Source organism: Trichomycterus rosablanca, chromosome 2, assembly GCF_030014385.1.
Source record: "Trichomycterus rosablanca isolate fTriRos1 chromosome 2, fTriRos1.hap1, whole genome shotgun sequence".
Lineage (NCBI taxonomy): Eukaryota > Metazoa > Chordata > Actinopteri > Siluriformes > Trichomycteridae > Trichomycterus > Trichomycterus rosablanca.
In genome coordinates this window covers 18101468-18123582 of record NC_085989.1, presented here as the reverse complement: position 1 = coordinate 18123582, position 22115 = coordinate 18101468, and the positions used below count along the sequence as shown (strand labels likewise).

Below are 22115 nucleotides of genomic sequence, written 5' to 3'. Positions count from 1 at the left end.
TTCACCTTGTTCTTCAATGGTCAGGACCCCCACAGGACCACTACAGAGCAGGTATTATTTAGGTGGTGGATGATTCTCAGCACTGCAGTGACACTGACATGGTGGTGGTGTGTTAGTGTGTGTTGTGCTGTTATGAGTGGATCAGACACAGCAACGCTGCTGGAGTTTTTAAATACCGTGTCCACTCACTGTCCACTCTGTTAGACACTCCTACCTAGTTGGTCCACCTTGTAGATGTAAAGTCAGAGCCGATCTATTGCTGCTGTTTGAGTTGGTCATCGACCTTCGTCAGTGGTCACAGGACGCTGCCCACAGGGCACTGTTGATTGGATATTTTTGGTTGGTGGACTATTCTCAGTCTAGCAGTGGTAGTGAGGTGTTTAAAAACTCTATCGGCATTGCTGATCACCCAAATAATACCTACTCTGTAGTGGTCCTGGGAGAGTCCTGACCATTGAAGAACAGCATTAAAGGGGGCTAACAAAGCATGCAGAGAAACAGATGGACTGATATAACACTCCTTTTTTTGGGAAACTTCACCACCAAAAATTGGGTAATACCACACCCACATTTCAAATTTTAATATGTTTTAAAGTGAGACATATTATTACAATTACTGAAATGATAAAACAATGATTTCTTTAAGCGTTGGTCTTCAAAAACCACATATTCCATGGGCGGTTTGGAGTCTCCCCACAAACAGACTGAAGAGGGCGCCAGACTGTTACAAGACATCATTAACCATACACCCACTCATTCACACGCGCATACACCGATCAGCCATAACATTAAAACCACCTCTTTGTTTCTACACTCACTGTCCATTTTATCAGCTCCACTTACCATATAGGAGCACTATGTAGCTCTACAATTACTGACTGTAGTCCATCTGTTTCTCTACATGCTTTGTTAGCCCCCTTTCATGCTGTTCTTCAATGGTCAGGACCACTACAGAGCAGGTATTATTTGGGTGGTGGATCATTCTCAGCACTGCAGTGACACTGACATGGTGGTGGTGTGTTAGTGTGTGTTGTGCTGGTATGAGTGGACAAGACATGCAATGCTGATGGAGTTTGTAAACACCTCACTGTCACTGCTGGACTGAGAATAAAGCACCAACCAAAAAAGATGACCAACTCAAACAGCAGCAATAGATGAGCGATTGCCTCTGACTTTACATCTACAAGGTGGACCAACTAGGTAGGAGTGTGTAATAGAGTGGACGGTGAGTGGACACGGTATTTAAAAACTCCAGCAGCGCTGCTGTGTCTGATCCACTCATACCAGCACAACACACACTAACACACCACCACCATGTCATTGTCACTGCAGCGCTGAGAATGATCCATCACCTAAATAATACCTGCTCTGTAGTGGTCCTGACCATTGAAGAACAGGGTAAAAGCAGGGTAAATAATGATGTAGAGAAACAGATAAAGTGCTTCTTTATGGTAAGTGGAGCTGCTCGGTGTATGTGGTGGATGGCACTAGCGTCAGCAGCATCTGAATACCCGATTGGCTAAAAATTCGGATCGTCACTGTGGGAAAGCCAATCAGATTCTATCTTCCAGCTAAAACTCTTACTTCCTGGTGTGTTGTTATAGTGGTGTGTATATTTTTGTTGGTACAGAGTTGTAAGCCACCGGCGTCGTTACTGAGTAAAGCGCCTTTTATTTACTTTATTGTTAATTTAGAGGATTTTAAAACATGTTTAGTAAATAGTATGTAGCGAAATATAAATTACTATCGCGTATAGCTAGCTAGCTAGTTATTGTATTAGCTAACTAGCTGTTAATGCTTAGTTAGCTTACCTTGTTAGCTAGCAGCAGTCGGTTTGTGGAAAGAATTTGATAGTGAGGATATCTGTGTAAAGTGTTACTGAACTGCAGCTCATGTTTAAATCATTAAATATTTATCACGTTCAGCATTAGAAGAACAACATTATCATCAGCCACCGTTAGCTAGCAGCTGATTATAAGATCCGTGTGTGTGAAAAGCTCAGTTAGTGAATCATGGGTTCAGTACTCGGCAGGAGGATTGCTGGCGTGGAGGACATTGATATTCAGGCCAATTCAGCCTACAGATTTCCACCAAAGTCTGGTAAGTTTCTGTGTTGTTTAACATCAGCTAGTTACCAATCAAGCTACTGTACTGTTAAAGTCAAACACATACAGGGGTTGGACAAAATAACTGAAACACCTAGTTTTAGACCACAATAATTTATTAGTATGGTGTAGGGCCTCCTTTTGCGGCCAATACAGCGTCAATTCGTCTTGGAAATGACATATACAAGTCCTGCACAGTGGTCAGAGGGATTTTAGGCCATTCTTCTTGCAGGATAGTGGCCAGGTCACTACGTGATGCTGGTGGAGGAAAACGTTTCCTGACTCGCTTCTCCAAAACACCCCAAAGTGGCTCAATAATATTTAGATCTGGTGACTGTGCAGGCCATGGGAGATGTTCAACTTCACTTTCATGTTCATCAAACCAATCTTTCACCAGTCTTGCTGTGTGTATTGGTGCATTGTCATCCTGATACACGGCACCGCCATTGGATGCACATGGTCCTCCAGAATGGTTCGGTAGTCCTTGGCAGTGACGCGCCCATCTAGCACAAGTATTGGGCCAAGGGAATGCCATGATATGGCAGCCCAAACCATCACTGATCCACCCCCATGCTTCACTCTGGGCATGCAACAGTCTGGGTGGTACGCTTCTTTGGGGCTTCTCCACACCGTAACTCTCCCGGATGTGGGGAAAACAGTAAAGGTGGACTCATCAGAGAACAATACATGTTTCACATTGTCCACAGCCCAAGATTTGCGCTCCTTGCACCATTGAAACCGACGTTTGGCATTGGCACGAGTGACCAAAGGTTTGGCTATAGCAGCCCGGCCGTGTATATCGACCCTGTGGAGCTCCCGACGGACAGTTCTGGTGGAAACAGGAGAGTTGAGGTGCACATTTAATTCTGCCATGATTTTATGTTTTTTTGGATACAATCCGGGTTAGCACCCGAACATCCCTTTCAGACAGCTTCCTCTTGCGTCCACAGTTAATCCTGTTGGATGTGGTTTGTCCTTCTTGGTGGTATGCTGACATTACCCTGGATACCGTGGCTCTTGATACATCACAAAGACTTGCTGTCTTGGTCACAGATGCGCCAGCAAGACGTGCACCAACAATTTGTCCTCTTTTGAACTCTGGTATGTCACCCATAATGTTGTGTGCATTGCAATATTTTGAGCAAAACTGTGCTCTTACCCTGCTAATTGAACCTTCACACTCTGCTCTTACTGGTGCAATGTGCAATTAATGAAGATTGGCCACCAGACTGGTCCAATTTAGCCATGAAACCTCCCACACTAAAATGACAGGTGTTTCAGTTATTTTGTCCAACCCCTGTACATATATACACTATATTGCCAAAAGTATTCACTCACCCATCCAAATCATTGAATTCAGGTGTTCCAATCACTTCCATGGCCACAGGTGTATAAAACCAAGCACCTAGGCATGCAGACTGCTTCTACACACATTAGTGAAAGGATGGGTCGCTCTCAGGAGCTCAGTGAATTCCAGCTTGGTACCGTGATAGGATGCCACCTGTGCAACAAGTCCAGTCGTGAAATTTCCTCTATACTTAATATTCCACAGTCAACTGTCAGTGATATTATAGTGGAAGCGATTGGGAACGACATAAAGTGGTAGGGCCACGTAAAATGACAGAGCGGGGTCACCAACTTAATGCAGAGTCAATCGCTACAGACCTCCAAACTTCATGAGGCCTTCAGATTAGCTCAAGAACAGTGTGTAGAGAGCTGCAGGAGTTTTTCAGGAGTTGGGCTCGGCCCCTTAGTTCCAGTGAAAGTCTTTTAGTCTATGGACTTTTTGTATTTGTTTTGTATTGTAATCAAGTTATTTTTATGCCTTATTTAACATTAACAATTAGTCTAGTTAATTGTAATTTGTGCATTTTTTCATAAGCTGACATTTATTAACATGATATGACAGAGCGGGGTCAGCGGATGCTAAGGCACATGGTGCGCAGAGGTCACCAACTTTCAATCACGACAGACCTCCAAACTTCATGTGGCCTTCAGATTAGCTGAAGAACAGTGTGTAGAGAGCTTCATGGAATGGGTTTCCATGGCCGAGCAGCTGCATCCAAATCTTACATCACCAAGCGTAATGCAAAGCGTCGGATGCAGTGGTGTAAAGCACGCCGCGACTGGACTAGAGCAGTGGAGACGTGTTCTCTGGAGTGACGAATCATGCTTATCCGATAGACGAGTCTGGGTTTGGCGGTTGCCAGGAGAACGGTACTTGTCTGACTGTTTTGTGCCAAGTGTAAAGTTTGGTGGAGGGGGTATTATGGTGTGGGGTTGTTTTTCAGGAGTTGGGCTCCAGTGAAAGGAACCAAGTCTTTTAGTCTATGGACTTTTTGTATTTGTTTTGTATTGTATTCATGTTATTTTTATGCCTTATTTAACATTAACAATTAGTCTAGTTAATTGTAATTCGTGCATTTTTTCATAAGCTGACATTTATTAACGTGATTATGCAGATATGCATGGCTGTATGTACATAACTGCATTACTATTGGGAATATGTTGTAGTATGTTGTGTGTTGTCAACTGAGAACTAGTCACAATGTGACCCTATGCACCCTAAATAAATTGCCCAGCCATTGAATGTTATCACACACTCATCCATTTACTTACCTACACCTATGAGCAATTTTAAACAGCCAAATTACACTATATTACAAAAATTAGCAGACGCCTTTATCCAAAGCAACTTGCATTACAGTTTTACAGTGTACAATTTGAGCAGTTGAGGGTTAAGGGCCTTGAACCAGTGAGCTTGTGATAACTAGTCCAGTACCCTAACCACTAGGCTACAGCTCGCCTAGTTACCTTTATATAATTGATGTATTACACATTTTTTTTATAATTGTGGTGGCTGAAACAAACAAATTAAATAATTAGACATGGTGTCCCAATACTTTTGTTCATGTAGTGTACCTTCTGCGAACCATTCAAATGTGGGGCTAGCATTACGAACTACTTTCAGGTGGTTAATGAGGGTGCGATTTGAACCATGGCTACACCACCATGCCACCCAAAACCCAATTACTTGTATGATAGGGTGGGAAGCACTGTCGCATCACAGCAAGAAGGTCCTGGGTTCGATCCCCAGGTGAAGTGGCCTTTGTTGGGTCCTTTCTGTGTGAAGTTTGCATATTCTCCCTGTGTCAGCATGGGTTTCTTCTGGTAGCTCTGGTTTCCTCCTACAGTCCAAAGACATGCAAGTGAAGTGAATTGGACAATAGGGATGCAACGATCCACCACAAGACAGTTCATGACCGATTCAAACATTCCACAATTCAAATCCATTTGACATGTAAAATAAATCGATATTCACTTTAAACAGCAGAGGGCACTGGCGCTACACACCTCACCTGGTTGACGTCACTGGCGCTATACGCCTGGTTGCCAAGTTCAGGGTTTTTCAGCCAAATTGTGAACCCAGTATCGTGAATCGCATTGCATCGTGGGTAGAGTGTACCGTTACATCCCTACTGGAGATAAAAATTGTCCATGACTGTGTTTGACATTTAACTTGTGAACTGATGAATCTTGTGTAACGAGTAACTATTGATTCTGGCATGAATGTAACCACAGTTTAAAACATGATGTTAAATTCTAATAAATAAATAAACTTGTATGATAAGTAACTAAAAAAATTAAATAAATATACATAAAATGTGTTTTTTGCATAATATTTGGGTTTTATAGGATCCCCGCTTTCATAAAGGTACCTTTGTAAAGCTATTAATTTTAGAGTTAGTTTATCTATGCCATCAGCACTGTTTAAATCTCTCCCCTCTCTTTTCTCAAAGGGAGCTATTTTGCCAGTCACTTCTTCATGGGTGGAGAGAAATTTGACACCCCTCATCCTGAAGGTTATTTGTTCGGAGAGAACATGGACCTCAATTTCTTAGGGAACCGCCCAGTGCAGGTACTGAAGGGCTATCAGTTTGAAGCAACAAAACACACCATGATATTATGTTGTCTCCTGTGTCATTTTGTGACCTGTGATGTAATGTCTATGTCTAGTTTCCCTATGTGACTCCAGCACCACACGAGCCAGTAAAGACTCTAAGAAGCCTCGTCAACATTAGAAAGGACTCTTTGCGGCTTGTCAGGTACAGGGTGGTTCCTGAATGTGTTGATATTATTCTAATACTGTTGTTTCTACTCAACTATAATTTTTTTTGTCTTGTAATATAAGGACATGAGTCAATGACTTGTGGTCAGTTGTTCAACCTAATAATCAACAATAAACACATGGTATGTTAGTCATTGAAGAGAGACAATGAATTCTACAATGTTTTGCTGTCTGCATTTTCAAGAGATCCTGAAGTTGATATTGTTTAATGTCAGAGTGTCAGAGTTCTCGCTTGTGCTTTTGGCCAATTATTACTACAGATGAATGCATTTTTTTGTCCTGCAAGTCCACTGTTATAGCCAGCTGGTGGTTACTAGTTTGGTTGATGTCGAATTTTGAGTTCTCCATGCTTTCACAAGTCTTCCATTTTTACCCCTATTTTACAAATATAAACAAGAAATAATACAAAAGAACTAAACATAACAGAATCATATGTATAAAGTGGTGTAAAACAAAAAAAAAAATGTGTTCCATTATGTGCTCCTACTTATTAATTAATAGCTGTTTACAATTTCTAGGTACAAAGATGATGATGATTCACCCACTGAGGAAGGAGCGAAAACTAAGGCTCTATATGGAGTGGAATTCACTTTTGACTCAGATGCTCGTGTAGCCATCACTATTTACTGCCAGGCCTTTGAAGAGTTTTCCAACGGAATGGCAATGTAAGAACAACTTTATATTGTTAGGAAAAAAATAAATCACTTAGCACTATGTGTTGTATATTTATTGTTGCTCTAAAGGGGGGCATTTTGTCATCAGATTTCGCTTATGTTAGAAAGTACAGTAACAGTCGGCTTAGTTGTAAAGTTATGGGACAGTGGTAGTCTAGTGGGTAGAGCTTTGGGCTATCAATTGAAAGGTTGAGAGTTCGAATCCCAGCTATGCTATGCAGCCACTGTTGGGCCCTTGAGCAAGCCCCTTAAGCCCTGTCTGCTTCAGGGTGCTGTGCAATGGCTGACCCTGCGCTCTGACCCCAGCGTCCAAAAACAAGCTGGGATACGCGAAGAAAGAAATTCGTTGTGCTGTACACATGTATATGTATATATGACAAATAAAGGCATTCTGTTTGATATTCCTTTTTCGGTTAGTCATTACAGTTCACTAAGCCTATATTCCCAGTATATTGAGAAAATCTGCACTAAGCAGTGTTGTTGTTATAAAACATGGTGTTTTTTTCCTGACTGTCTGATAAAATAATGTTTATTAGTCTGTGAATAACTGAGGAAGATCCAAAACCCTTAGCAACTGTAAGTTTCCATGGACACATGGCAAGTTTTAATAGATACCTAGATGGGGTTCTGTGCCATCATGAGTCTTACATGTTCTCATTTTCTCTACTGTTTTTTTTTATTCAGTTGCTGTTTAGAACCTTAATCCTGTCATAAACATATGATTAATAAGTCATTCAGGTGCTCTTAAGCGCATGGTTTGGTGGTGGAAGAAAATGATGCTGTACGTGTTTATATGAATTTCTGTCTGTAATTTATTTTGAGATTGCTAAACCTTTTTTCTCACATTTCTCTCTCAAGTTACAACCCCAAGAGTTCTGTGCTGGTGTCTGAAACGGTCCACTACAAGCGAGGAGTGAGCCAGCAGTTCTCCCTGCCTTCCTTCAAGATAAATTTTTCTGAATGGAAGGAGGAAGATGTGAGTACTGCTTCAGCAGCTTGATGATGTAACACTTCCAGACAGACCAGTGTTAGATTTTAAGTTGGTGCACATCATTGAGCCTGGCTCCTGCAAGGCTAAAATGAAAATAATCCGCTAACAAACAAGTAAAATGTTCATTAGATCGCTTGCCTGCCTAGTAAGTAAATGCTCCAGTAAGCAGTGCTTTCTTTAGTTGCCTAGGAGCATAATCCCCCCCCCCCCCCCCCCCCCATTCATCTTAAGTTGTCATTTTTTTTATCACTGCTTTATCCTGGTTGGGAAAGTAGTGGGTCTGGTTTCCCTAGAATCACTGAGCACAATGCAATGTTAAACTGTTGACATCTCGGGGCCTCTGATCCCCCCACTACAAAACATGTCTGTATGTAGACACTTGACCGGCCAATAACACAGCTGGGAATTCGAAGTCTTGGATCCCAGCAGTAGTGTGCTAAGAGTAATTTACTGCTGTGCCACCCAAACACCCAAAATCATAATTAAGTAGAATATAAATCCTACCTAACTCAAATATTTAACCAGCTTGCTGAGTGCATTTAATGGCTTGGGAATGAAAATCAAACTGTTGATACAATATTAAGCTGCATAACCTATCAAGAAATGAAACTTCTTGTCCATTTCAATGTCCATTTAAGAAGTAAAATCACAGTTTTTAGAGGTCAAACAATTTACTACAATCACACCAGAAAACACAACAGAATAAAAATTAACTGCTTATAGGAACCAAATGAAATTTACACAGTGAACAAAAGAGCAGTAAAAGCATACACAGGGTGCAGTGTGGGAAGTTTTTACCTTATTTAACTTTATATTGGGTTACTGTGAGCTTGTGTGGTGTAATGATAAGAGCCACTCTGCTGGTAAAAGTAGTGTCTGAGTTTTGGGGGTTCGAATCCCAGGCTAAAGGTGCATGGCATAACATAAACCTAGCCATTATAGGGACAGTGCACTCTTAGTGCAGGTCCCAAGCCTGGATAAATAAGAGGTTTTGTCAGAAAGAAAATCCCGTTTAAAAACTGCCAAATTAAATATTTGGTCCACATGATCCACAAAAATTCAGTAATTAGAAGTGGTGTCCCAATACTTTTAAACATATAGTGAATGTTAGTATGTATGCCTGATAAAGATATAAAATGTAAGATTGGACTGAGCAATTACTGCTTGGGAGTCATAGTTAAAAAACATGTAATAATATTTGCTGTACAAGTGTACTGTACACCGATCAGCCATAACATAAATCCACCTCCTTGTTTCTACACTCACTGTCCATTTTATCAGCTCCACTTACCATATAGAAGCACTTTGTAGTTCTATAATTACTGTCTAGTCCATCTATTTCTCTACATACCTTTTTAAGCCTGATTTCACCCTGTTCTTCAATGGTCAGGACCCCCACAGGACCACCACAGAGCAGGTATTATTTAGGTGGTGGATCATTCTCAGCACTGCAGTGACACTGACATGGTGGTGGTGTGTCAGAGTGTGTTGGTATGAGTGGATCAGACACAGCAGCGCTGCTGGAGTTTTTAAACACCTCACCGTCACTGCTGGACTGAGAATAGCCCACCAACCAAAAATATCCAGCCAACAGCGCCCCGTGGGCAGCGTCCTGTGACCACTGATGAAGGTCCAGCGCTGAGAATGATCCATCACCTAAATAATACCTACTCTGTAGTGGTCCTGACCATTGAAGAACAGCATGAAAGGGGGTAACAAAGTATGCAGAGAAACAGCTGGATTACAGTCAGTACTTGTAGAACTACAAAGTGCTTCTATATGGTAAGTGGCGCTGATAAAATGGACAGTGAGTGTAGAAACAAGGAGGTGGATTTATGTTATGGCTGATCGGTGTATACTATATAGACACTAAATAGACATTATAGTAACAGATGGCATAATAATTATTTTATATATACGTTACTAATGTGTGTTTGCCTTTGCAATGCTATTTTAGCTAAACTTTGATTTGGACAGAGGTGTTTTCCCTATGGTCATCCAGGCTGTAGTGGATGAAGGAGATGGTGAGTACCTGTTTAATATTTAATGCTAATTCTTTATCTATACGTAGATTTTTTTTTGCTAGAAATATTTCTAATGTTTGATCTTCTCTCACCCTGAATATTAATCAAAATCATTTTTTTATAGATTGCTTGGGTCATGCCCATGTCCTGCTGGCTACATTTGAAAGGGTATGTAAATCTAAACAAAGCTTTATGATTTTGAATGTTACGTTGAATGAATTAATTTCCATTGTCTCTGTTTTACAGCATGTTGATGGCAGTTTCTCTGTTAAGCCCTTGAAGCAAAAGCAAATTGTGAGTAATGTTTTTCCTCCAAAGAATCGTAAATTCATTAATATTTTAGTGATAAGATTATGTTTCATCAGTAACCATTATAAAGTTTTAATTGGTTTTGACACCTGATATTGTTGCTTGGTTGTAGGTGGATCGGGTTAGTTACCTGCTTCAGGAGATCTATGGCATTGAAAACAAAAACAACCAAGAGACCAAGGTAAACGTCCATGAGTTTTGAGTGTCCATGAACAAGTTCATGAGTTAAATTAACTCAAAAAAGCATAAATTAGTGTTGTGTTTTGTAATGCTCAAGAAATCATTTAAATAGCCTCGAATCTGATCTAATTCTTACTTTCATTAAACATACCACTGGTTCCCGAAGATTCAAATCCCGTGCTGAAGGCGCATGGCATTATGTAAACCTAGCTATTACGGGGACACATATTTGTCGACCCTTAGTGCTGGCCCCAGGCTTAAAAAAATAGAAGGATTGCATCAAGAAGTATATCCTGCTTAAAACTGTGTCAAATCTAATATGCAGACAATGATCTGAACTGACGACCCCTTAATACATTCGCTTTCATTAAAAGTACCAGGATCGGCCGCTCAGGTGGCGCAGCAGTAAAATACGCTAGCACACCAGAGCTGGGATTTCGAATACATCGTATCGAATCTCAGCTCTGCCATCCGGCTGGGCTGGCCGGCTATACGAACAATGTTTGGCTGTTGTTCATCCAAGGAGGGAGCCGGATAGGGAGCTCATAAATGATGCAATTACGACCTCTGCTGGCTGATTGATGGCGTCTGCACAGAGTAGAGGAATAATGCTGATCAGGGTGCGTCTCTCAGTGCACAAGGCTGATCGCATATGAACTCGCCTCGCGCAGGTGAAAGGATGCAGTCGGCTACTGCTGACGTGTCGGAGGGGGCGTGTGTCAGTTTGTGCTTCTCAGGGGGAGAAATTGCATAAAAAAAGTGCCAGGACCTATAAATGTTTATTAATATGCTATATGGAAATGCCAGTGAGAGCTCATGCCATCTCATAAAAGATTGGGGGGGTCTTCCATATTAATGTCCTTTGTTTTGTAATGCAATGTTCAACAAGCTCATGGTCGGGTGTGCACTTACTTTTGGCGATACAGTGTTAGTGGTGAAAAGTGACTTCAGCACTGTAATGACCAATTTGACACGAAGAACCACTCAAGGGTGGGGTGGGTCCGGTTCCACCCTGGTTTTGAAGACAATGGGCACAAGCAGTAGCACCCTGGACAGGGTGCCAAATTATCACAGGGTTTCGGCCATCTCCCTCAACGCCCACATCCCCCCAGACATTATGTCTGTGTAGACAGCCAGCCGGCCGATAGCACCGCTAAGCTTTGAACCCTGATCTCAGTGGTTGTGGGCTAGCATAATAGACCTTTGTTATTCATTTGTTCAGGGGCACATCAGGTTTTCTACTAAGCTATACATATGCAGGCAGTGACATTTTTCATGAATTATTTGCCTTTTATTATTCCATATGACCTGACAACACATGTTCAAACAGAATCGACTCTAAATCTTACAGCTTCTACTTTTGTCTGATTTTTACCCTCCAGCCATCTGACGACGAGAACAGTGACAACAGTAACGAGTGCGTGGTGTGTCTGTCAGATCTGCGTGACACGCTCATCCTGCCCTGTAGACACCTGTGTCTGTGTAACTCGTGTGCAGACACGCTGCGCTACCAGGCTAACAACTGCCCCATCTGCAGACTGCGTATGTACAAGCTACATCGTTGTGTTCTGCTCATGCTCAGTATAAGCATTTGCTTAATAAAACTAAACGGTCATTCTAGTTGTTCTGTGAGACTGTACATTGATATGTGTGTCTGTGTGTTTGTGTATAGCTTTTCGTGCCCTGCTGCAGATCAGAGCAGTGAGGAAGAAGCCAGGCACTCTTTCCCCGGTCTCCTTCAGCCCTGTGCTGGCTCAGAGTATGGACCATGATGAGCACTCGGTAGTTCCCTTACTCTAATACACTGTACCTCTACTCTATCTATATACGCAGCTAGTATAAACAGCACTTACCCCAACTTCATATGTGTAGAAACACAGCTTGCACAGGAACAATATCATCATACCTCTGTGAAGCAGCTTACCAAAATAAAACAAATGAACGAAACAATGTGTTTATCAGCACCATTGCACAGTGGTCACTAAGACCATTTCATTTAAGATAAACATTTACCCGGCTGGGCTGAGTGGCCACATGAACAACGATTGGCCTGTTGTTCAGATAGGGGTGGGATATTAAAAAGCCGGATAGGGACGCTGTCATAACTAATGCAATTACGACCTCTGCTGGCCGATTGATGCCGCCTGCACAGAGATGGGAAAAGAGTGCTCTCTGTACATAGTGCTGATCCGCATTGCACTCGTCAAAGTGTAGGTGACAAAATGCGTACGGCTGCTCCCCACGTGTCGGAGGGGGCGTGGGTTAGCTTTGTTGTCCTCAATCAGAGCGGGGATCGGCATTGGTGGAGGGGAAGCATGACGCAATCGGGCAGTTGGATGTGCTCCTACTTAGAAAGTTCTCCTACTTAGAAAGATGAGAGAGGTCTGTAATTTTCATCATAGGTACACTTCAACTATGAGAGACAAAATGAGAAAAAAAATCCAGGAAATCACATTGTAGGATTTTTAAAGAATTTATTTGTAAATTATGGTGGAAAATAAGTATTTGGTCACCCACAAACAAGCAAGATTTCTGGCTCTCACAGACCTGTAACTTCTTCTTTAAGAAGCTCTTCTGTCCTCCACTCGTTACCTGTATTAATGGCACCTGTTTGACCTCGTTATCTGTATAAAAGACACCTGTCCACAGCCTCAAACAGTCAGACTCCAAACTCAACCATGGCCAAGACCAAAGAGCTGTCGAAGGACACCAGGAAGAAAATTGTAGACCTGCACCAGGCTGGGAAGAGTGAATCTACAATAGGCAAGCAGGTTGGTGTGAATAAATCAACTATGGGAGCAATTGTAAGAAAATGGAAGACATACAAGACCATTGATAATCTCCCTCGATCTGGGGCCCCACGCAAGATCTCATCCCGTGGGGTCAAAATGATCATGAGAACGGTGAGCAAAAATCCCAGAACTACACGGAGGGACCTGATGAATGACCTGCAGAGAGCTGGGACCAAAGTAACAAAGGCTACCATCAGTAACACACTACGCCGAGAGGGACTCAAATCCTGCAGTGCCAGGCGTGTCCCCCTGCTTAAGCCAGTACATGTCCAGGCCCGTCTGAAGTTTGCCAGAGAGCATATGGATGATCCAGAAGAGGATTGGGAGAGTATCATGTGGTCAGATGAAACCAAAATGGCTCTTTTTGGTAAGAACTCAACTCGTCGTGTTTGGAGGAAGAAGAATGCTGAGTTGCATCCCAAGAACACCATACCTACTGGGAAGCATGGGGGTGGAAACATCATGCTTTGGGGCTGTTTTTCTGCAAAGGGGACAGGACGACTGATCCGTGTTAAGGGAAGAATGAACGGGGCCATGTATCGTGAGATTTTAAGCCAAAACTTCCTTCCATCAGTGAGAGCATTGAAGATGGAACGTGGCTGGGTCTTCCAGCATGACAATGATCCCAAACACACCGCTCGGGCAACGAAGGAGTGGCTCCGTAAAAAGCATTTCAAGGTCCTGGAGTGGCCTAGCCAGTCTCCAGACCTCAACCCCATAGAAAATTTGTGGAGGGAGTTGAAAGTGAAATTTGTGTGGCTAACTACTGTCAGTACACAGAATGCATGAGGTATTTGCAGGTCTATGTGTGTTGCCTTGTTCAGTTTTTCTCCCTCTTTGTTCCACAGAGCTCTGACTCAGTTCCCCCTGGCTTTGAGCCCATTTCTCTTTTGGAGGCTCTTAATGGTCTGACCGTGTCTCCCGGTGTCCCATCAGCCCCTCTGTATGATGAGATCAACTTTTCAGGCAGTCTAAGTGGGGACAGCAGGCAGCTAAGCTCTCCTGAGCACTCGGGAGAAAGCGTCCTGCAAAAGAGCAAAGTCAACAAGTCACCCGACAGGTACAAAGCAGCTTGTGTGTTCTTCAGAATGCTAACGATTCTGGTAAACGCGTATTGCAATAAGTATCTGGTATTTTGATAGAAGGAGCACTGGCATGCATACATTCTGTATATTTGATGAATACCAAGAGATATCTGCTAGAGTTTAGCCTGAACTCTCCTCCTTAATGTCAAGAGGAGTCGTCAGTCTGTGTTTTGACATACCACTCTAAAAATATCAAAATTCAATGTTGGAATTAAAATTTAGGACAGCTCTTTGGAGACAAAAAGGACAAAAGTCGAGAGTCGAGATGGTGCTGAAATTGTGCAGCAGTGTAATGCACTAATCCAATGCTGAGCTCTCAAGCTCAGGATTTCAGTGCTGTTGACCTGGCTAGACGTCCAACATGCACAACTGGCTTTGCCTAAGGAAGGGATGAAAGTTGATGAGGTTCCTCATTGCTGCTGCAAATGTAACCTCTGTTAGTTGGTCTAGGCTCTGCCCAAGGGGTGGATGGTTTACAAAAGGGCATAGTGTGACTCTCTGTTAGCCCCCACCTCTGGCAGGTGAAAAGAAGCAACCAATTCTGTGCAAAGCCTTAATGACAAGCATTTTTTAGGAGGTCTGTTTGTATACCAGTCTTTAATTGATGTTGGGATGCTTTGTATGGTTGCAGTATATAACTGTATCAATGTCATAAGTCTTCAAAGGCATGCGTGATCTGCATGTGTGAGCTGTTTCTCCAAGCTGTTGTCTAATCTCTCCACAGCACGCTGCGGTCACCTTCATCGCCCATTCAGGAGGAGGACGAGGAAAAGCTGTCAGAGATGTCTGATGCTCAGGCTCACACCCTGCTGTCCAGCAGCCCAGCTCCTACCGAGGTCAGCCTCTGTGTCCACACGATGCCTTTCATTCTGGTTTATGATTTCCCACATGCACTCACTGAGTTGTATGCTTTCATTGTAGGGCACTGCAGCAGATGATGCTCCGGACTCTCTGTCCCCTGAAGATGGTTAGTAAAGCCTTTATGGAATTCAATATTTTACTAACCATTTTATTTTGGTCTGGTCCTAGAAACACTAAGAGAGTAAAGAATACACCCTGGACAGGGCACCAATTCACTGTAGGCCAACACACACTTACAGTTAGGACACCCCATGAAAACCTTTGTCATCACGGGACCTACAGGTAGCTCTTGCCACAGTTGATCACAAGGTACATGCATCTACCATCTACCACCACAAGTTTGATTTTCATGGGAGGTGTGTAAGGAGGAAATCCTTGCTGTCAAAAAAAAAAAAAACATCAGGGCAGGACTAAAGTTTACTATAGAACACCTAGACAAAGACCAGGACTTCTGGAACAATGTGCTTTGGACAGTAACAGAAGACATATTTGGTGCAAACCAAACACAGCATTTGAGCACAAGAACCTCATACCAACTGTAAAACATGGAGGTGGAAATGTCATAGTTTGGGGCTGCTTTGCAGCAGCAGGGCCTGGCAAGCTCTCCATCATAGAATCCACAATTTATTCTTCACTGTATCAGAGTGTGCTTGAGGAAAATGTAAGACCACCTGTCCAAAAACTAAAGCGGAAGTGGAGGTTGACCAAGCGGCATGACAACGACCCAAAACATTCCAGTAAATCCACCAAGGAATGGCTCAAAATAAAGACATAAAGAGTTCTGGAATGGCCAAGTCAAAGCCCGGATCTTAATCCTATTAAGATGCTGTGGGGTGATTTGAAATGGGCTGTGCATGCAACAAACCCCTCAAACGTCACACAGCTGAAGAAATTCTGCATGGAGTGGGAAAAACATTCTCCCAGTCGAGGTCAGAGACTGGTAGATGGTTATAGGAAACGGGGGAAATACCAGTTATTAGGGCATAGGGAGTCCTAACTTTTTCCTCACAATAAATTTCCATTTTTGTTCATTACAACTTCATTCACTACATTTTACAATTTGAGTTTATAAGTAATTTTTTCAGTTTTGTTTACAGGGTGTCCGCGGATCCTTAAAAAGTCTTCAATTCGTTTATCTTAAAAAAGGCCTTAATTTGTCTTAAAAAGTCTTAAATTCATCTGCCACTGGTCTTAAAAATGCCACAGAGTGTAAATATAATTTAGGTTTTATTTTCGCGGATTGTATCTCGTAATTTCCAGATTTCGTATGCAAATTGTTTAATTGTTTAAACGGCGGACTGAACTAAGCGGAACCAACGGCAGTCTTAATGGTTCCGAGTGGCGCTAATTTGAGGTAACCTTACGCTCATTACTTGCTAAACACCACTGCTGGCATGGGGAAGTGTACATTTAATAACAGGGTTCGTACGGGTGCTTGAAATCCTTGAATTTTCATGTCGTATTTTCCAGGTTTGAAAAGTGCTGGAATTTTGGGTAAAGTGCTTGAAAATGCTTGAAATCGTAACAGTATTTCTTTCACTACAAATAGCTATCTGACCGAATAGTTCGTTTATTAGAGAATTAAAAAAGTCGCAGAGCCTGAAATGAAAACTGCTCCGCCTGCACCTTGCTTGCGCCTGTGTTTAAGAGTGATGCGAATTCCGGCTCTTTTTGGTGAGCCATTTGGCTCAGCTCACCGAGAAGAGTCGGCTCTTTCTGCTCCAAAACGGCTCTTCAATTTGACCACTTCTGCCTGTGGAGTGCCTGCCATGCCGCGGAGATCACCACCCTAACATTCTGCCTTGTTTTAAGTTATAAAAGGAAATAAAGAAAGTAACGGCCCTTGGATGGGAGTCTGCTCCCATTGTTCACGTAAAATATAGTTGGCTCAAGGAGCTTGTTCGCGACAGACAGCTAGTGTGTGTGACTGCGATCTGCCAGTCTGTTTTCATGTGTGACCCGTCCCCCGAAGAGACAGTGGTGATGGGTCGTTCGCGAACGATTCGATTCTATTGAACGGCTCTTTAAAATGAACGAAATGAACCGAGTCGCGCCTCTGGGAGCCGCTATGTGTATTTTTTAGTTTTGCGCAGTTCTTATCGACTGTAATCCACCCATTCAGCTTCACAACAGTAGAGGGAATCAATCAGTCATAATGAGAGTCATAATAAAGAGTGAGCGAGAGACACGCACACACACACACACACACACACACACAGAGAGAGAGAGAGAGAGAGAGAGAGAGAGAGCCGTAACAGAGCTACAGATAGAACATGCAAAAAATAAGCAGTGCTCTTAGTATAATGACAAATAATTAAGAAATAAACTTGTTTAATTATGCTAACATGTAACAGGACAGATTATTCCCGAGCGGAGAAATCGAGTGAAGTCAGAGAACGTGTTTTTAAAAATGCAAACTTATGTTTGCAATTTAAATGCCCTAAATGCTGCAATTTAATTATTTTTGTGTTTCTAATTGGATTTTTTAAGCTTGAAATGTAAGCCCAGTTTGGCTACAAGTTATACAGCAGAGCGTTCGAGACTTTTATGCAGTCGCCTCAGCACTTGGCGACCCCGCTCTGTAACTTTACGTGGTCTACCACTTCGGGGCCCAAGTTGCTGTCGTTCCCAATCCCACTTTGTTATACCACTGACAGCTGACTGTGGAATATTTAGTAGTGAGGAAATGTCATGACTGGACTTGTTGCACAGGTGGCATCCTATCACGGTACCGCGCTGGAATTCACCGAGCTCCTGAGAGCGACCCATTCTTTCACAAATGTTTGTAAAAGCAGTCTGCATGCCCAGGTGCTTGGAGTGAATACTTTTGGCAATGTAGTGTATGTATTTGAAAAATTAGAGAAAATAGAGACCCCGTTTTCAGTGTACAGACGGTTCTGGTTTATACAAAATATAAGTATAAATGGTTTTGGTTTATACAAAACTGTTCATTTCAGTTTAAATAATTAAATATTGGTTAAACAGAAAATACAGCACTCGCATGCTTACAATAAAGCCTGTAAACATAATGTTGGTGTGCTTTTTGCTGCTTTGTTACTGCGACTGTGGGCTTAATTTTTGTCTCAGAGTGGTATTAAAAAGTCTTAAGTCTTAAATTTAATTTCCCAATACCTGCAGATACCCTGTGTTTAGTTATATAAGCTCCATCTCTCAATACTGTTCAAATGAAGCTCAAATGTTCATATGTTTAAATATGTTAAAAAAGACAAAGGTTCTCATGGGATGTCCTAACTTTTTCACATGACATCTAAGGACCATTTAGAAGTAGACACTTTACCTGCAGCATTATCTCACAGACAGTGTAAACAGTTTGGAATAGTTATGGACTTGAATGTGTACTGTATTGTACTGTAGGGGACTGTAATAGAGAAGCAGGCTATAAGGATCTGTAATATTTAGAACTTGCACATTGGAATCGGATTAACAATGCGAAAAATGGGATTGGAGCATCCCCTACAAATTACAACACACACATTGTAGCTTCAGCTCGAACTCGCTTCTTGCTGTACTAAATAATATGTACTTTTCACTATCAATAAAGTATCCATCTGTCTATTCATCTTGCATCACTTGGTGATGCTATAAAGGTATGCCATCATGCCAAGTAGTGATAACTAATCAAATGGGTGTTGTGGTGTGTGTGTCTATCCAGAAGACAGATTAAACTCTGAGAGTGAGATGGTGCCTGACTGTAGCAGTGAGCGCAGCAGCCTGACCAAAGCTGACAGTGAGCCGCCTGGTAAGTAGCTTCAAAGCTTTAAAAAGACATAATCAATGCTTTCTACCTGATGCTTTATATTGTAGTATCGCCGTCTCTGTGCTTGGTGTTTTTAGCAGCTACTCTAAATCTGAATCTCCTGCTTTTAGAAGATATCCTTTATTTGTCATATATACATATACAGATGTACAGTACAATGAAATTCTTTCTTCGCATATCCCAGCTGGTGTTGGAAGCTGGGGTCAGAGCGCAGGGTCAGCCAACTTACGGCGCCCCTGGAGCAGACAGGGTTAAGGGCCTTGCTCAAGGACCCAACAGTGGCTACATAGCAGAGCCTGGATTTGAACCGCCAATCTTCCGGTTGATAGCCCAAAGCCCTACCCACTAGGCTTTAGTCAGCCTTGCAACCAAACTTGTGTGCTGTCTTCTCTCTTTTACCACTTCTGTTTGCTTATTGTTTCCTTCCCCTCTTGGTCTTGCTCTGGGCAGCTCTAGGTCCTGATTCCTGCTCTATTGGTATGGAAGAGTAAATCTGGTATGTCGGCTGCTCTTTCTCTTGCTTGCTTTCTGTTCAGACGTTTTAAATGGGTGCGGGAAGGTCTGCAAAAGTAAATGAAAATGAATTTAGTTCACTTTGATAAACAGGTGCCTAAAGAGTAATGGCTCATACATCTTGGTTAATTAAGAAAAAATTTAGCACTTTTGTGTCGCAATGTGTCTTTACAGACCGACCGACAGGTGGCAGGCTTTGGCTGGTCAGGGGTTCCTGACTGGCTCCAGCAGTACCACTGTGTTAATTCCAACGTGCTGCCTAAAGGCATGCTTGTTTGAGACACATCCAAAATACGCAGTGTTTTTTCAGATGAGACAAAGTGGCATTTCAGACTCCGTGTTGTGGCTTTATTGTAGTGGTTAATTTTACAGTGATTGTTTTGGGGAGGCAAGCCTTTGACCCAAATGTAAATAAGCAAGACTAATATACCGATCAGCCATGACATTAAAACCACCCCCTTGTTTCTACACTTGCTGTCCATTTTATCAGCTCCACTTTGTAGTTCTACAATTACTGACTGTAGTCCATTTGTTTCTCTGCATTCTTTGTTAGCCCCCTTTCATGCTGTTCTTCAGTGACACTGACATGGTGGTGGTGTGTTAGTGTGTGTTGTGCTGGTATGAGTGGATAAGATACAGCAATGCTGCTGGAGTTTTACACACCTTACTGTCACTGCTGGACTGAGAATAGTCCACCAACCAAAAATATCCAGCCAACAGCACCCCATGGGCAGCGTCCTGTGATCACTGATGAAGGTCTAGAAGATGAGCAACTCAAACAGCAGCAATAGATGTGCGATCGTCTCTGACTTTACATCTACAAGGTGGACCAACTAGGTAGGAGTGTCTAATAGAGTGGACAGTGAGTGGACATGGTATTCAAAAACTCCAGCGCTGCTGTGTCTGATCCACTCATACCAGCACAACACACACTAACACACCACCACCATGTCATTGTCACTGCAGTGCTGAGAATCATCCACCACCTAAATAATAGCTGTTCTGTGGGGGTCCTGACTATTGAAGAACAGGGTGAAAGCAGCTTAAAAAGGTATGTAGAGAATTAGATGGACTACAGTCAGTAATTGTAGAACTACAAAGTGCTTCTATATGGTAAGTGGAGCTGATAAAATGGACAGTGAGTGTAGAAACAAGGAGGTGGTTTTAATGTTATGGCTGATCGGTACATGTCCATATATACAAATTAACAGTAGCAGAAAAATGCTATTTTGCTTAGGATATTTAGACATATCCTTTCAGGATTTGGAGTGTATACAGTTTGCCTGAAGAGTGTGGATAGCTTTTTCCCTTTTCTCTCTAGTCAAATTCACTTACCCAGTTGTATCTCTACTGCTGCAGACCTCTATTATGACTGAGAAGGGCCTAATACACACCACCTCCCATGTGTGTGTGTGTGTGTGTAGTGTAACCAACTGCTTTTTTTCACCTGAATGAGACAGGTTCACACAGAGAGTAGTATCATGTATGCACACTGATCCTGCAGGCGACTTTTTTTTAGCCATCAGAGGCCGCAATTGCAGCAGCAATGGGAAAACCCTAGCCAATCATGTCAGTGTAAGCGCTTGGCTGACTGATAGCAGAGCTAAGATTTGAATCCGAATGCTTGAGATCTCAGCAGTGGTGTGCGAGTGCCCGGTAAAATTTTGTTTATGCATTTTCTCCCTTTTTTCAGCGCGTCCAATTGCCCGATTGCGTCACGCTTCCTCTCCACCAAAGCAGATCCCCGCTCTGATCGAGGAGAACAAAGCTAACCCACGCCCCCTCCGACACATGGGCAGCAGCCGTATGCATTTTGTCACCTACGCTTTGACGAGTGCAATGCGGATCAGCACTGTGTATGGAGGGACACACCCTGACAGCACTCTTTTCCCGTTTCTGTGCAGGCGCCATCAGTCAGCCAGCAGAGGTCGCAATTGCATCAGTTTTGAGAGAGTCCCTATCTGGTTTTTTTAATATCCCACCCCTATCTGAACAACAGGCCAATCGTTGTTCATGTGTTCTCGATACGATGTATTTGAGATCCCAGCTCTGGTGTTCAGCAAGTGTTTTTACCGCTGCACCACCTGAGCGGGTGTAAAATTCTATTTTTAATCTGTTTTCATTCTCAGGCTAGGTATATCAGTTGGGTTTTGTGTCTACATGTTTGTTTATGTATTAATGAAATATCTATTTGCCCCCTTTGCCTCGCAGGTTTATCAGACTCAACGGAGAGTCTGATCACTCGGAGCACAAACTGCTCTAGTCAGCCTCTTCTGTCTCCCACGAGCACATTGCACATGGAGGATGAATAACCGGACCATAAACCCTCTTCGTTGCAAAACCTCCTTTTATGATTCGTCCTTCCCAGCAGCCCTATTCACCCAGCCTGGTTATTAACATCATTTCCATCTCCTATCCAAGGTGTAGTGGCTTTTAATGGTGAATAATGGTTGTGTAGTTCTGTCCTTTTGCTTTCTCTCTCCCGGACTGTATTTTATAAGTCCATATTTATGTAGAAATGTCGTTACATGTATTATAGTGTAAAAGGCTGTAGGCTAGGCTTAATATAGTAGCTTCAAGATTGCAGCAGGACAAATGGTCAACTAGAAGTATTACTTAGTTACGATGAAACACTAACTTTAACCTTGTGTGGTTCAAGTTTAAAGCACACGTC

The 22115-nt window shown here is 42.5% G+C and overlaps 1 protein-coding gene across 2 annotated transcripts; it reads left to right on the top strand.

Annotated features, from left to right (window-relative positions):
- The first annotated feature begins 1990 nt into the window (after positions 1 to 1990).
- Positions 1991 to 21854, top strand: mgrn1b (mahogunin, ring finger 1b). Of its 2 annotated transcripts, none has more exons than XM_062990311.1 (16): positions 1991 to 2100; positions 5906 to 6024; positions 6123 to 6211; positions 6753 to 6899; positions 7767 to 7884; positions 9857 to 9923; positions 10048 to 10091; positions 10170 to 10217; positions 10345 to 10413; positions 11795 to 11954; positions 12085 to 12194; positions 14053 to 14264; positions 15014 to 15125; positions 15211 to 15256; positions 18824 to 18910; positions 21653 to 21854. In XM_062990311.1, the coding sequence occupies exons 1-16, from the start codon at positions 2013 to 2015 to the stop codon at positions 21751 to 21753; spliced, it is 1617 nt and encodes a 538-aa protein (XP_062846381.1). In that variant the 5' UTR covers positions 1991 to 2012; the 3' UTR covers positions 21754 to 21854. The 2 variants fall into 2 exon arrangements, with proteins under 2 accessions (XP_062846381.1, XP_062846382.1); XM_062990312.1 differs by lacking the exon at positions 1991 to 2100 and adding an exon at positions 4216 to 4322.
- Positions 21855 to 22115: the final 261 nt, after the last annotated feature.